Consider the following 15,374-nt stretch of genomic DNA (forward strand, 5'->3'; position numbering starts at 1 on the left):
TAAATTTTCCACACTGATCAGCAGTGAATATTCGCTAGGCCGCGACAATCACTGATAAGCATGACATCGATGCGACTTAATGAGCCACAAATATTGACTTTTTTCCTCCGACAAATTAAATTCTAAAACTTTTTTTTTTTAATGTATTATAAAAATAAATAAAGACGTTTGTAGTATATGTAGGTAAAAATTATTTCCTATTTAGTGTAAATGGGTATTAAAATGACTAAAATACTTCATTCCGCCCGAACTAGTAATGTCTTATGTAAACAATGCATGCACCATTGAGCCAATGATTGACGCCGCGTGATGAGACGTCACGTGTGGAAAGTAGTCATCTTTTACAGAGATATTAGAAGACTTTCGTAATCCTCTGTGAAACAGATTGCAAGTTTTCTAGTTGAAATTTGCAAAATGGTCACCATGCAAGATTCTCTTCAAGATCCAGACAGAAAGACCTCCATTTATAAGTTTGTTAAAATGGTCATTATACAGGATTCTCTTGAAGACCCAGAAAGGAAGACCCCCATTTATAAGTTTGTTCATATCCATGTCATATAGGCGAAACCATTGCATAGTAAAATATATAGAAATAATTTTGTCTTTAAAATGAAAAATATTATTGGATTCTTTGTTTTTATAGGCCCACATGTCCAATTAATAATTTATATAACAATTAAGGCCCAAAGATAGACCTGCAATAGACCTGTTTAAACAGGCAAGAGGTAAATCTGCCTATTGCAGGTCTTTCTGTAGGGCTTAAATGTTATATAAACTATTAATTAGACATTTATTAACCTGACAAGACCATAATCAAGTCTCGATCGGATAGGTTCAATTTTAAATAGATTACAACGGTTCAGCCATTTAATGATTTAATCTAAAAATGGTGAAGCGAAGCAAAGCTTAGAACAACCAGTATAGTGGTTACAATCACTGCACACATCTTGTCAAACCTTCAAAGACTAATATATTTGCTCAGATTACTCAGAATAAAGTAATTTGAATGAAATTTTCAATATATTCATTTTTACATTATCTATTTTTGAACTATTATTATAGCAAGATCGACCAGCTCTTTATCTAAATCTTACAAAATGTATCTTAAAGTAAGCTTACTGAATCCTACACTGTAGAGAATTAAATGTTTGTGTAGGCCTAGTCTTTAAGTATGGCGATACTAGACTGTACAAATTAACTTGTTATGGTGTGGAATGTCTACTGTGTCTGTAAATTAACAATGAATCTCAACATTTATTCTAGGATATTTCGTTTTCATTGATTTGATGCTATATAGAGCTATATTAGTTTTCTTGTGTCATTGATTTTAGTATGTTTATTTATGTCTTATTATGTATACGTTAGTCGATGAATTGTTTAGTGATATAATTGGGAGATTTGTTGGCCGAATGGTTAGAGCATGTGTGTTGCATCATAAGGTCCATCATTGAGTCAACTGGCGTGGTTTCGATTTTCCTGGTTGTACATGATAAGGAATAGGGTCAGCTGTTTAAACCCCATTTCTCTCTCTCTCTGTGTGTATTGTATTTAATTTATGCTATTTGCTGTTAAAAATGTCATGAAAATCAATTCATAGACATAGGATGATGATATGTTTTATCTGAGCTGTATTATTTTGGTCCATCTATTTCCATGATATTCTGGGGATCACGGTGGCTAAGTGGGTAAGGCGCTGGCTCGCTAGCCTGGAGGTCGGGTGTTCGATCCCTGCATTGGCCGAGAAAGTTCATCTCGATTTTCCGGCGCGGTTTCCCCTTGTGAGTGATGCAGGACGGAGGGCCTGACAAGGACAGCTGTCTAGTCATTCGGATGAGACGAAAAACCGAGGTCCCGTGTACACATTGGCGTGCACGTAAAAGATCCCTTGACAGTTGGAATTCGATATAAGAGTAGGCCGTAGTGCCGCTGTCCGGGCAAAATTTCCCTCATAGCACACTGTATGGCATATGCCCGTCTTCATTAGCCCAGTTTGGAGCAAAACAGTAGGACGTTAAACCCCATTTCATTTCATTTCATTTCCATGATATTCTGGGAGCAGCTGTGACTCAGTGAGTAAGATGTTGGCTCGCTAACCTAGAGGTCCTGTGTTCTATCTTTGTGTTGGCCGAGAAAAATCATCAGGTTTTTCTGGCGTGGTTGCTCTTGTCAGTGGTGCAGAACAGAGGGTCCTGGCAAGGGATAATGTATAGTCGTTCAGATGATGCGAAAAACCAAGGTTGTGTGTACACATTGACATACACGTAAGAACCCTTGACATCTGGAAATCGAAAATGGAAGGCCTGACAAGGAACAGTATCTAATCATTCAGATGGGGCCAAAATCAAAACCCCTGAGGTCCTGTATACACATTGGTGTGCATGTAAAAGATCCCTTGGCAGTTGGAAATGAAATTCAATTGCTCATAGCACACTGTACATGGCATTTACCTGTCTTCATTAGCCCAGTCAGTCCGTGCAGACCAGTAGGACATTTAACCATATTTCATTTTATTTCCACCACTTGTCTGCGATATCACCTCGGTGGAAGCAGACATTAAATAAAACTATTTCACACATATTTCCACCATACTCTTAACAACAGAAAGACAGCTAAGACAATTATCTCGGAATTTTAAACACCTAACTGGAATTACGGAAATTGAACCTTGCTAAGAAAAATGCATTTATTTTTAATGCCCCAGAAAGGTGCCCCATCATATTACTGGGGTGATTAACCTAGTGCATTTGACCTTGTGGGTGAACACAGGTATAACAATACTCAATTTTGTATCATAACCTTTGAAATTAATTTTATGCCTTCCCCTTTTTTTGGTTAATGTTTCTATGGATATTTAGTTATCAGGAGGTAAATAGATATTCACATATCAAGAAAAAGGGAAAAACCAATATAATGAAGTTTTGGTATTAAAATGTGTATCCTTTAACTGCTTTGGGAATTAAAAATGTATTCATCTGACCTGTTTGGTACTTTCTAATTATATTCTACCACTGACTGGTGAACATTTCAATTTACTGCTTCCCATAGTGTCCATCACTCTTCAACACAATCTGATTATAATACAGATCTATATTTTGTTTCGTTTCTTATACTTTCGTTGGTTTCTACTACATGAAGATCTGACCGGTTTTAGTGGGAGGTCGCATCAGAGTTCATACAAGCGGCTTTTGATCCTATGACATTAGACATTTGGTTAACCAATCAGCATTGATGTTTCTAGTGGGTAACTCAAAGTTCCCTGCACCTCACGCCAAAAACTCACCATAACATCATCCAGAATGCAGGTTATATAATAACTCTTCCAGATCCTAGTGTAGTAAAGACAAGTAAAACAATATTTTGATAAAAAAACGAAACGAAATAGGATCTGTGTTTTAATCAGATTGCAACTCAATATCCCCATTTTATGACCAAATAGGAATATTTACAAAAAATGACCTCAACATGCGTTACAATTTGTTATGTTGAATAACAATATTTGTTTTAATTTAAAAAGCATGTTTTATATTGATTTTTGCTTTATTTCATTTCAGTGACGCTACTGCAGGAGAGATCCGCTGTCAGAAATGTTTACAGAAAGGTCACTGGACATATGCTTGTACGGGCAAACGAAAATATGTTCAACGTGAATCACGATCTAAAGAAATGATAAAACGGCAGAAGAAAGAAGAAGAAAAAAAGAAATTGGAATTATTGTAAGTTGTGGTTACAATTATACAGTGAATGCGACAAAAATCAATTATTTTAATATATTAATGTTTGCTTCAGTTAGTAGACAATTTTTGTGAGCTGCAGTTAATTCAGTTAAAAAAAAAGCATGTTATTTCCTTCCTTTTGCAGATTCTTATAGAATTATGTTAGAATTCTTTTCTTTTTCTTGTATTCCCGTCAGTTTAGGTTAAAGAAAATATTTTCATAGTCATAGTCCAAATCAGTTGCTATTTCTGTACTGGGTAGGGGGTTGGATGGCCGAATGGTTAGCGCGTCGCGTTGTATCATAGTGTCTGTCATTGTGTCAACTGGCGTGGTTTCGATTCCCTGGATGTATGTGACGAGGAGTAGGGTCGCCTTGTCCAACCTCGTGGGTTTTTTCATGTTCTCCGGTTTTCCTTCCACTGCAAAAGACCCCCTACCCACAAGCGAATTATTGATAGAAAATTGAACAAAATGTTGGTCCCGAAATGACCTAATTTGTGTCCAGTTGACTGTAACCCCTCTCTCTCTCTCTCTCTCTATAAAACAAGGTGTTAGAGGGGGTTTTTTTTCACAATGTTCAGCTTATCAATCTATCTCCAGTATTGTAGAAGGAAAGAAAATGTCAGAAACAAAAAATTATTTTTCAATAAGCATAAAGTAAAATTTATCACCCAATAACACATTCGCTTGTGTGCTATATTTCATAATCTACTGCGATATCTCCTATTCGCTTTACATGAATTTGATTGGTCAATTAAAAAGGAACTACTTTTCTATTTTCTTTTTTTCAAACAAAAATTCATTTTTTTATTAAAAAAGAACTATTTTTATTCAATTGACTTTGATGGAAAGCACTGGGTCAATATGAAAGACTTTGCAATGATTGAATTTCTTTTCTTTTTTCTTTTTTTCAAAGAAAAATTCATTTTTTATTAAAAGCAACTTCTTTTTTTATGAAAAAAGAATTATTTTTATTTAATTGACCTTGATGGATAGGACTGGGTCAATATGAAAGACTTTGCAATGGTTGAATTGCTGACAAAAAATGATATATCACTACGCCGTGAAATCTATAGCAAAGAATTATATTTATTTATTTGTGCATGTAAGAAAGTATTGGGTGATAAATAAAATCTCCTACTCAGCTTTTTTGATTTAAAAAAATATCAACACTCGTCGGTAAAGTAAAAAACAAACTCGACAAAGCCTCTTTTTTTTTTATTTTAACGACCTGTGTTGATAATTTTTGATATCCAAAAAGACGAGTAGGAGATTCTTTATTTACCAGTAATTGATAATAAATCTCTTTTGAGGGGGATCACGGTTGCTAAGTGGGCAAGATGCAGGCTCGCTAGCCTGGAGGTCGGGTGTTCGATCCCTGCATTGGCCGAGAAAGTTCATCCAGATTTTCCAGTGTGTAAAGTGCCCCTGAACATGTTATATGAAAGGGTGCACTATAAATATGCTGTAATAATAATAATAATAATAAAAATAATATTAGATTCCATATGGGTTTGTTAGTGCTGACACTGTTCGACACTGTCTAGGCTGTAGCAGACTGAACGCTGTCACTGAAATCAATAATTTTAATTTGGATCCAGATTTTAATTTTGGGTCAGTGTTAATGTCTTGTTTATATATTGCAGGGCTAAAAGTTCAAGTTTACAAGAGAAAAAGAAGAAAAGCAAAAAGTATGTTGAAAATATTACTATTACTTCTATAGTTATTCCTATATCTGGGTGTTTAATATTTTAACAATCGGTGTACAGATTACAACAGTGATTATTTAGTCGAAAATCTTGTGGAATGTCTTACCACATAGGTGTATGGGGGGGGGGGGCTGAAAAGAAATTTTTGAAAAAAAAAATGGTTTTTTTCTATGTCCAATATCTTGTGGTACTCTTGTGGTAAAAAAAAGACCAGAGACTAAAATCTGGTGGATTACACTTACAAGATGATTGGATAAACTATCAATGTTCCAGCAAAATAAATAGATAATTCCAAATGCCCCCAAACCTTGCCAAGATGATTGGATAAACTATCAATGTTCCAGCAAATAAATAGATAATTCCAAACGCCCCCAGACCTTGCCAATATCTAAGTGAGAAGGAATTGATTTTCCCAAAATTGTCACCAAGCACTACCATTGAATATGTGTATCTGTAATCGAATGGTACATGCAAATTGTAACTGCAGTTGTCGCTCATAATGCTAACAACTCACAGACACAGGGACATTGTAAGTGATAAGAGAACTATCAAATCCAGTGAGTGAACTGATCCAAGAGTGTTTAATTATTGCTTACAGTAGTTGCCTGGCTAAGCTTATTTATCAGAGTTATGCATCATGATCGAATGAAATGATCTGTTCCAATGTATGGTTTTCATTTGCAGATCTGATGGTGAAAGTACAGACAGCAGTTAACTGGCTAAGCTTATTTTTCATACACAAAAAACACATACTTATGGAAAAACAGCTACTTATTTATTTGGGCGACGTTTCGAAGAGTATTCTCTCAACGTTATCAAGCGTTGAGAGAATACTCTTCGAAACGTCGCCCAAACTGATAACGTTGAGAGAATACTCTTCGAAACGTCGCCCAAATAAATAAGTAGCTGTTTTTCCATAAGTATGTGTTTTTTGTGTATTGCTCTACCCAATTACTAAATGCCTCTTAAAGCTTATTTTTCATGATTGAATGAAATGATCTGTTTTAATGTATGCTTTTCATTTGTAGATCTGATGGTGAAAGTACAGACAGTGACTCGAATAATTCAGCAGATTCAGATAGTGATAGTTCTACGAGTACTAGTGACTCAGATAGTGATAGTTCTACATCTGGTAGTTCAACCTCCAGCTCCACATCTAGTTCATCTTCATCCTCATCATCCTCCTCATCATCAGAAACTGAAGATACTTAATCTATCATTGATTCTCATCAGAAACTGAAGATACTTAATCTATCATTGATTCTCATCAGAAACTGAAGATATTTAATCTATCATTGATTCTCAACAGAAACTGAAGATACTTAATCTATCATTGATTCTCATCAGAAACTGAAGATACTTAATCTATCATTGATCTAATCTGTCGTTGAATCTAAGCTGTCATCATCAGAAACTGCAGATACTTAATCTGTCATTGATCTAAGCTGTGATAACTGATGGACGTGTCTTTCATTGTGTAATGTACAGATAATTACCTTTTAATATGTGAATGACAGATTTTCTTAATTGATGATAATTCACTGTTTTATCTATATACATGTTTTTGGAAGCCATTAAGAATAAGTAAAAGAAATTTAAGCTGACATGGCGGTTTAATAATAATGTGTAAATTATTTGAATCAGCAGATAATGGTCGATTTTAGTGAGATATAAGTGAAAAGGACAGCATAAATGCTACTGTTTGTTTGTTTTTGTTAAATTAACCTTTTATTAACAATATTCAAAACAAAAGGTCAAATTAAGTGTCAAGAGAAAGAGACCTCTGGTTTGTTAAAATTCTAATTATGGTATTAATCTGTTTTCACTGTGACTGTTTGAAAAAACAATGTCTGGCCCAAGTTCTGTTTGTAAAGGAAAAAATGGATAAGATAGGAATCATAAATGATTGATAAAGCAAGAAATGGGACTTCTTTCATACATTTAGGCCATACATGATAATATTCTGATTCACAGACAATCCTTACCAATAATCTAATATAGGAGGGAGTTTTTATTTTTGTATTTTATTTTGTCAAAGGATCACTACAAGACCGAATGGTTAGCGTGTGTGCGCTGTATCATAAAGTCTGTCATTGAGTCATCTGATGTGGTTTTGATTCCACGGTTGTACGTGACAAAGAGTAGGATCGCCAGTCCAACCTCGTGGCGTTTCTCCGGGTCCTGATTTTCTCTCACTGCTAAAGACCCCTACGCGCAAGCGAATTATTGAAATAAAATTGCTCCATGTTAGTCCCAAAATGACCTAGTTTGTGTCGAGTGGACGTTAAACCTTGTTTCTCTCTCAATAAATGTATCGTTATCCAGTGTCATTTATGGTTGTCAATAACATAAAGTCCTGTGTAAGTAAAATATCCCTTGGCAGTTGGATTTCGATGTAAGAGTAGGCCATAGTGCCGCTCTGGGGCAAAATTTCCCCGCATAGTACATTTTATGGCATATAATTTTCTTCATTAGCCCAGTAGGACGTTAAACCCCATTTCATTTCATTTTGATTTCATTTCAAAAAGCTTAGATACAATGCAGATTATTAAAATTGGAAAAATAAATAATTTTATGCGATAATGCTCTAGAACGTAGATAATGACAAGTCTACAAGTTGAATAGTTAGATTTAATCATGTGGTCTTCAGAAAATTGATTATTGATCAATAACTGTTATTATTGATCGGTACAGACATGCAATTCTTTAGTGAAATTTGATAAACTTAGGATAATAGTCACTGACTACGGTATTCACAGAAATAATAATAATAATAATAATAATTGACATTTATAGAGCGCCAACATCCAGCTAGATTAGCTGTTATTACAACAACAACAACATAAAAAAAAGAAAAAGCGTCGTTAAAAAAAAATGAGTTTTTAGTTTCTTTTTGAAAATGTACATGTTGTCTACATTTTTCAGTGTTCGTTCCATCATAGTGCTGGAGCAGCCACTTTGAAGCTTCGGAGACCAATGATGGTTTTCAGAGATTACCAGGTGTTCTATGTTTATTAAAACATGTTGCTTATGTCATGTACAGTTATTAACACTGGTTTACTTATTGTATTTAGCAAATTATATTTTGGTTACTATTTATTTGGATAAAACCAGAAAACGATCATTGTTGGTCATTTATTTGCATAAAACCTAAAGACTAATATTTTGTGTCATTTATTCAGGATTTATGTCCATGTATTTCACAGAAAGAACAAATAGTTTTTACATTTTAGTATTATTCATTTAGAAAAGCTCATATATTTAATATCAACCAATTATCATTGAATAAAAACAAGGTGCCAGAAAAGGTGTTATATTTTTCAATCATAGTGATTTTAATCTAGTTTGTATTTTATGTTTTTGTGACATGTCATTTAGTTAAAATTAGATTTTAATCAAGAAAGATCATATACATACAATTAGATCATTAATTAAGTCTGATACAGGACAATACTATAATTATTATTGAATTATTAGTTTTACTGGTACATGTATTTAAGTATACTGCTATACCAGTATTTAAACTTTGGGCATATTATGGTTAACATATAAAATAAATTGGAGCGGATCACGTATGTGGTAACTGTTAATTGGCTGAAATTTTGTAAGATGTTACCTGGTAATACTTTTCTTTACTTCAAAGCAAATGTTGATGTGTGATAAACAGTAGAGGATGATAAATTTCATGTATACTCAAGTAGGTAATTCAGGTTAAATAAAGCCTAACTGTTTTGTCCATCTTTATGGACACATTAGCCGCATGATTCGCCCGAATCAAACATGTTTGATATATTTGCCTAGTGTGTCCGCTTCGCCGAAGCAGTCACCCGAATGTAGAATTCATTAGTCAATCACCACTCATCATCCACTCACATCGAGAAGTCACATGATTGTTTGAAAACATGGTCACTGCCATGTTTAATCACGTGACGTGAAAGGTGATGCAATCAACTGATGAGTCGGGTGAATGATTCGACCAATATGTCCACCGCTTTAGGAAACCATTGAGCTCACTGATCTAACTTTTGATGAGCTGTAACTTTAATACCGAATGATTCGGTCAATGTGTCCACCGCTTAAGGAATCCAATGAGCTCACTGATCTAACTTTAGATGAGCTATGCAGTGCACAATGTCAACGATATCACCCCAGGTGGTGTGGACGTAAAACTCCAGGAGCGACCGTAATGCACATAAAACATCCCTTGTCAGTTGGAAATCAATTAACTAGGTGAAATTAACTTGATTTGAAAAGGAAAGGGAAAGACAGTTTTGAATTATTTTCTTGGCAAACAAGAGGAAAGTAGAAAGTAGACACATTGTAGTTTAAATAAATCGAGTTAGTAATGAAAATTCAACAATGCTTTAGATATTCTTCTCTTGTATTTTTAAGAAATTATACATGCTGATGTTAAATATAAAAATATTTTCAAGTATTTATGTATTATTTATCCAACATGGACTGCTTCTTGTTTTATTGTATTATATAATAATTGTATACTATTTGTTATAATATCAAGAATAAGGAATTCTTGAAAATTATTGACCAGTTATTATTATCTTTGGGTTCGGGATAAAAAAATTATAAATATCATTTGTAAATATTTTCATAAATAAAAAATGTTTTAATAAATCATAATCAGCTTTTTAATGTGTTAAATTAAGCAGATTAGCAGTGTTGTGTGGGGCAGCAAGATCTAAACAGGATGTTGGGATGTAATTAAGGCCGAAAATAACTTTGCCTCAGGAACAGAGAGAGAGAGAAATGGGGTTTAACGTCCACTCGACACAAACATATCGTTTCAATTATTTGCTTGTGTGTAGGGTTCTTTAGCAGTGGGAGGACCCGGAAAAAACCCACGAGGTTGCACAGGCGACCCTACTCCTCGTCAAGGACTACCAGGGAATCGAAACCATGCCAGTTGACTCAATGACAGACCTTATGATGCAACACGCATGCACTAACCATTTGGCCATCCATCCCCCTGTGAAATGTCTGGTAGTTTTAATTTTACAGCAGATTAAAAAAAATGCGGTGAAATAAACAAATCCTGATCATCAAATAACAAAAAACAAGTAGCATTTTTCGGTGTTTGCCCTTCCCACTTTAAGACAACACTTTACACACTATGAATAACATATACATTGCTAATAAATTAAATATTTGGAAAATTAAACAAATATTTCATCACTGACACCTTAAACCTACACAGATCCTATCTCGGTCTATTTTTTATAGTTCAAAATTTCGTTTTACTTTACAACACTAGGCTAGGATCTGGAAGACTTGTTATATAACAGGCATTCTAGCTGAAGTGAAGAATAAGCCAATGAAACGGTCTGTTCAGGCGAGTTCTTGGCGTAAATTGTGGTAAACCCCTAGAAACATCAACGCTGATTGATTAATAAATGTAGGATGTCATAGGGTCAAAAGCCGCTCGTATGACCCCTGACATAACGATCTTCACGTAGTGTAGGCCATGGAAAGTATAAAAAAAAGGAAACGAAATATAGATCTGTATTCTAATCAGATGGCTTAAACCTACAACTTATCAACCTTATGTATAGAAGACATTCAAATGAAAAAGTACAGCAGGGGAGACAACTTTGTTATTGTTGAAAGTCATATAGGAGGCAGACCACCATTAATTTCCCCATTAGATTTTACTTTCTCGAGAAGGGAAATGCAACAATTTCAGGTTTTGAAAGATTAAAATTGTGTTAAGCCAGAGGAAAACAGCAGCAAAATGCAGTTCACTCATGTTTTGAAAATTCTAACACACCTAAGCAGAACATAATTTGACTAAATTTCTTAATTTTTAAATTTTAGCCAAACACATGAATACTTTTTCAATATCTGACAAACACATGGATCCTTTCCAAGTTATTTAACAATAAAAATAAAGACATGCAAGACATTTTGGTTCATTTTACAACAGATGAATAATTAAAATTTTGACAGCAATATTGGGGGTAATCTAAAGAATTTCAGACAATTTATCATGATTTTTAGGCAAAATTGAGTGAAATTATGATGCTTTCTTCGCATCTAACCTTTATGATGCAGAAAAAGTAAAAATCATACATAAAAATATTTTCCACTAATTTTGAAAAGTAAATAAACACTGAAAATCACAAAATTTGGACTAAAATCAAAATTTCCCCTCCCAAATTTGTCAATTTCCCCATTGACTTCAATGTTAATTCTGGCCTCTTTGCCCACCTCCAACTTTTCCCCAAATTTTCGTTGGGCTGAATGCTTTTCACTACAGACAGAGGAACAAATGGTCATGTCTTTGCACTAAAATTTGTATGAGGTTGACCACCAAAATTTTGAGATACACAAACTTGAAGAAGCATACTAAAAACCACACTGATCCGCAGTGAATATTTGCTAGGCCGCTACAATCACTGATAAGGATGACATCGATGCGGCTTAATGAGCCAGAAATATTAACTTTTTTCCTGCGACAAATTAAATTCTAAAACATTTTTTTTATGTATTGGAAAAATAAATAAAGGCGTTTGACGTATTTGTAGGTAAAAATTATTTCCTATTTAGTGTAAATGGGTATTAAAATGACTAAAATGCAGCATTCTCTCCGAAGAAGTAACGTCTTATGTAAACAATGCACGCGCCATTCAGCCAATGATTGACGCCGCGTGCTGTGACAGCACGTGTTAAGGCAGACATCTTTGACACAGATATATCACTAGACTCGTAATTCTCTGTGAAACAGATTGACTAAAAACATGTAACTAGTTGCCGTACATATCGCCGTAGCCAACCTGATAACCCCGTTATCCTTCCGCCTCAAAATCATGAATATTTACCAAAACCTGGCAGAAAATGTTAATTCAAACCCTCTTCGTCCATTCTAGACCAAAAAATCAACAAAAATGGGCATGCAAAAGGGGAGAAAAGAGAGAGAGAGAGGATTGCTATAAATAGACGAACTACATTTAATGGTGGTCTGCGTCCATAAACAAACATTTATCAATTGACACCAATTTTAGGTTAAAGCAGTTTATAGAGCTATTGGAATAAAATGTAATTCAAATGATTATATTGGGAATATGTGATCCTTAGAGTTCAAGTTCTTTTGTTGAGTACTGACAATAATAATTTCAGAAAAACACATCAAGGGGGAATAACCCTGGGAAGTTCAGTATTGTGCTATTCCTCAACCGCTTGCTACAAGGGATTAAAGCACAATTTATAATATATATTATGTAAGATTTAGATAAAGAGCTAGCCATTCTTGCTATAATAGTTTGAAAATAGATAATGTAAAATTAATAATTTGAAAATATCATTCAAATTGCTCCATTGCGAGCGAAGATATTAGCCTTTGAAGGTTTGACAAGACGTGTGCAATAATTTCAACCGTCGCACTGGTTGTTCGAAGCTAAGTCTCACTCCTCCATCTTTAGCTTAAATCAAAATATGGCTGAACTGTTCTAATCTATTTAATATCGGAGAAATCCGATGCCATCTAGAGTTGATTATGGCCTGGATAAGTTAATTAATGTCTAATTAATAATTTAGAAAACATTTCAGGCCTAAAAAAAGACCTGCAATAGGCAGATTTAGCTCTTGCATAATGTTGTTAGGGTGCCCTACCATAATGTATGTTTAACATATCATTTCCATTTTATTGATTTTGAAGGGCCACGTACATTTTATTCAAGAATTCACCATGCTGTGAAAAATCTACATTTTTCATGTTTAATATTAATAAATTTCAAAAAGAAGGATATAGTTTTAAAAAAAGTCTTTAAAAAATATGATGGAAAGTTGCAGATTCTTTGTGACCCTTTGAATCTTTAAAAATATCCCAGGTCATAAACACAAAAAAACAGAACAAAACACTTTGTGCTTTAAGCCATCGATGCAGTATACAAAAAACTGTTCTCCATGATGTTAACGACTTCCTTTATATGGAATATTTAGAAAGTGGGCATATATAATATATTACACATTATACAGTTTTATTCCTCATTCTTACATATATGTGATTAGTCTATAAAACCGATGATAAAAAGCTACAATAAATTTATGCTTTAAATACTTGGCTTGGATTACAATCGATATCGACTGTCTATTTATGCTTTAAATACTTGGCTTTGATAACAATCGATATAGACTGTCTATTTACGCTTTAAATACTTGGCTTGGATTACAATCGATATAGTCTGTCTGTTATATGATATACACTGTAGCTGAGAAGATTAATGAATATATAATTTCCACACAACACCAGAAAGTAATCTTGGTTGTATGATGTTAGCAAAACTGTACATTTAAATACAAAATCGTGGTGTCTTTACTGCATGTATATATACTAGTATAATACTAGTATATAAAGGCATTGTGTCATTTTTCAATAATACTTCTTCACAGTTCAAAAGTCTCTTCCACAAAAGAAACAGTAGTACTAGTAAATTATTTTTGTTTCAAATTTTTTAATTTTGCAAGATTCTCTTCCACTGCCTCTTTGTTTGCTGTATCCAGTCTTTGTTTCTGAGCGGATATGTCATCAATACGTCTGTTCCTTGCTTCAACTACGTCATCTGCTATATACTTTCTGAAATTAATAAAATACCAGTAGTCAGTAACAGGTATTAATTTTATAAATTACTCAAAATTGTTCACCGTATTTTAACTAAAATATGGCCTTTTATAAAACTTTTGTTGTTTTAATGTATCAAATAAATCAATAAGAAACTATGTGAAAAGTTTTGTGTTTCTGGATCAAAGACATTTCTTATAAACAGTGATTGAAAGTTGAGTAAATTCTTAACTTTAGTCTGAGAATGCTTTGGGAACTCGGGGCCTGGTTATCCAGGGTGTCAGTGACTAGTTTCGTTTGTATTCAACTCTTCAGACCGATTAGACTCATGGTGCGGGGCCGTTTTATTTATACTATTCTGAAACCCCGGAATAGGTATTAATTTTATTTACCTATTCTACTGGCTACTCTTTTTAACTAAATGTGAAGTGACATCTGGAGCATCAGGCATTCCAGACAAAGTAAGAAAAGCCCTTTCAGGACATTGTAGACTTACTTGCTTTTTTAAGCTTTCTACAAACCCTTGCGCATAGGGGTCTCTAGCAGTGGGAGGACCCGGAGAAAGCCCACAAGGTTGGACTGGCCAACCTACTCCTTGTCACGTACAACCGGGGAATCGAAACCACACCAGTTGACTCAATGACAGACCTCATATGATACAGCGTGCCCATGCTAACCATTCGGCCATCCAACCCCCTTCCCTTGTATAACACAGATGTGTATAAAAGTGTCAGGTGGCAATAAAAAATTGAAAACGTAAGGCGTGGCAGAAATTTGGAGTTGCATCTTGGAAAAGGTAATGGTTTAGCTTTTGAACAATGTGTAGACTGTAGTATTGCCAAAGTATTGATTCGGAAAACCCTAAAAACCTTTTTGAAGTTTGGAAAAAAAAACTTGAAATGATACAATAATACAGTCATAGAGTCTTATCTATCTTCTGACTCTCACCTGGATGCCAACCTTTCCGATAGTCTTCAAAAAAGCCAGAGGCAAATATTTCCGACTAAAACAATGTGGTAGACCATGAATACAGTTGAGAGTAGGCTTATTAAACTTTTACTTTCATTTGACATTGTCGGGGGATTATTTATTTATATATGTTTTACCTATAAGTTAAACCTGCAATTGCAAATCCTAAAAGAGTTGCTCCGAATGAAAGTGGAAAAAATAAATATCGGTTGCTTCTCGTCCCCATTTTAATTTTAGATTTTAAATGTATTCTTTTTTGTCCTTTTCATAACTAAACAACACGACTTCAACCAGAGAATGACCTTGACATTGTTTTGTTATCCTACCAAGAAGAAAAGTTTTGATTGGTCTGAACACGGATGATGACAAATGAAAATATATGTTACAACTATTATGTGTTTCTATTTTAA

At 34.1% G+C, this 15,374-nt stretch overlaps 1 protein-coding gene and 1 long non-coding RNA gene across 2 annotated transcripts in view; one reads left to right on the top strand and one right to left on the bottom strand.

The window, feature by feature from the left end:
- Window positions 1-10,235, top strand: part of LOC126829481 (zinc finger CCHC domain-containing protein 10) — a 34,063-nt gene extending 23,828 nt beyond the window's left edge. Inside the window, exons 2-4 of the mRNA XM_050559387.2 lie at window positions 3,552-3,713; window positions 5,361-5,405; window positions 6,452-10,235. Coding sequence (XP_050415344.2) covers window positions 3,552-3,713; window positions 5,361-5,405; window positions 6,452-6,635 — 391 coding nt within the window. The 3' untranslated portion in view covers window positions 6,636-10,235. The remainder of the gene's footprint in view (window positions 1-3,551; window positions 3,714-5,360; window positions 5,406-6,451) is intronic.
- Window positions 10,236-13,390: 3,155 nt separating this feature from the next.
- Window positions 13,391-15,277, bottom strand: LOC126829482 (uncharacterized). The gene is made up of 2 exons (XR_007683420.2): window positions 15,102-15,277; window positions 13,391-14,010 (listed from the first exon to the last, which is right to left on the bottom strand). It is a non-coding gene; the product is annotated as an uncharacterized LOC126829482 (long non-coding RNA).
- Window positions 15,278-15,374: the final 97 nt, after the last annotated feature.

The sequence above is a fragment of the Patella vulgata genome, chromosome 8 (assembly GCF_932274485.2).
Source record: "Patella vulgata chromosome 8, xgPatVulg1.2, whole genome shotgun sequence".
Taxonomy (NCBI): Eukaryota; Metazoa; Mollusca; class Gastropoda; family Patellidae; genus Patella; species Patella vulgata.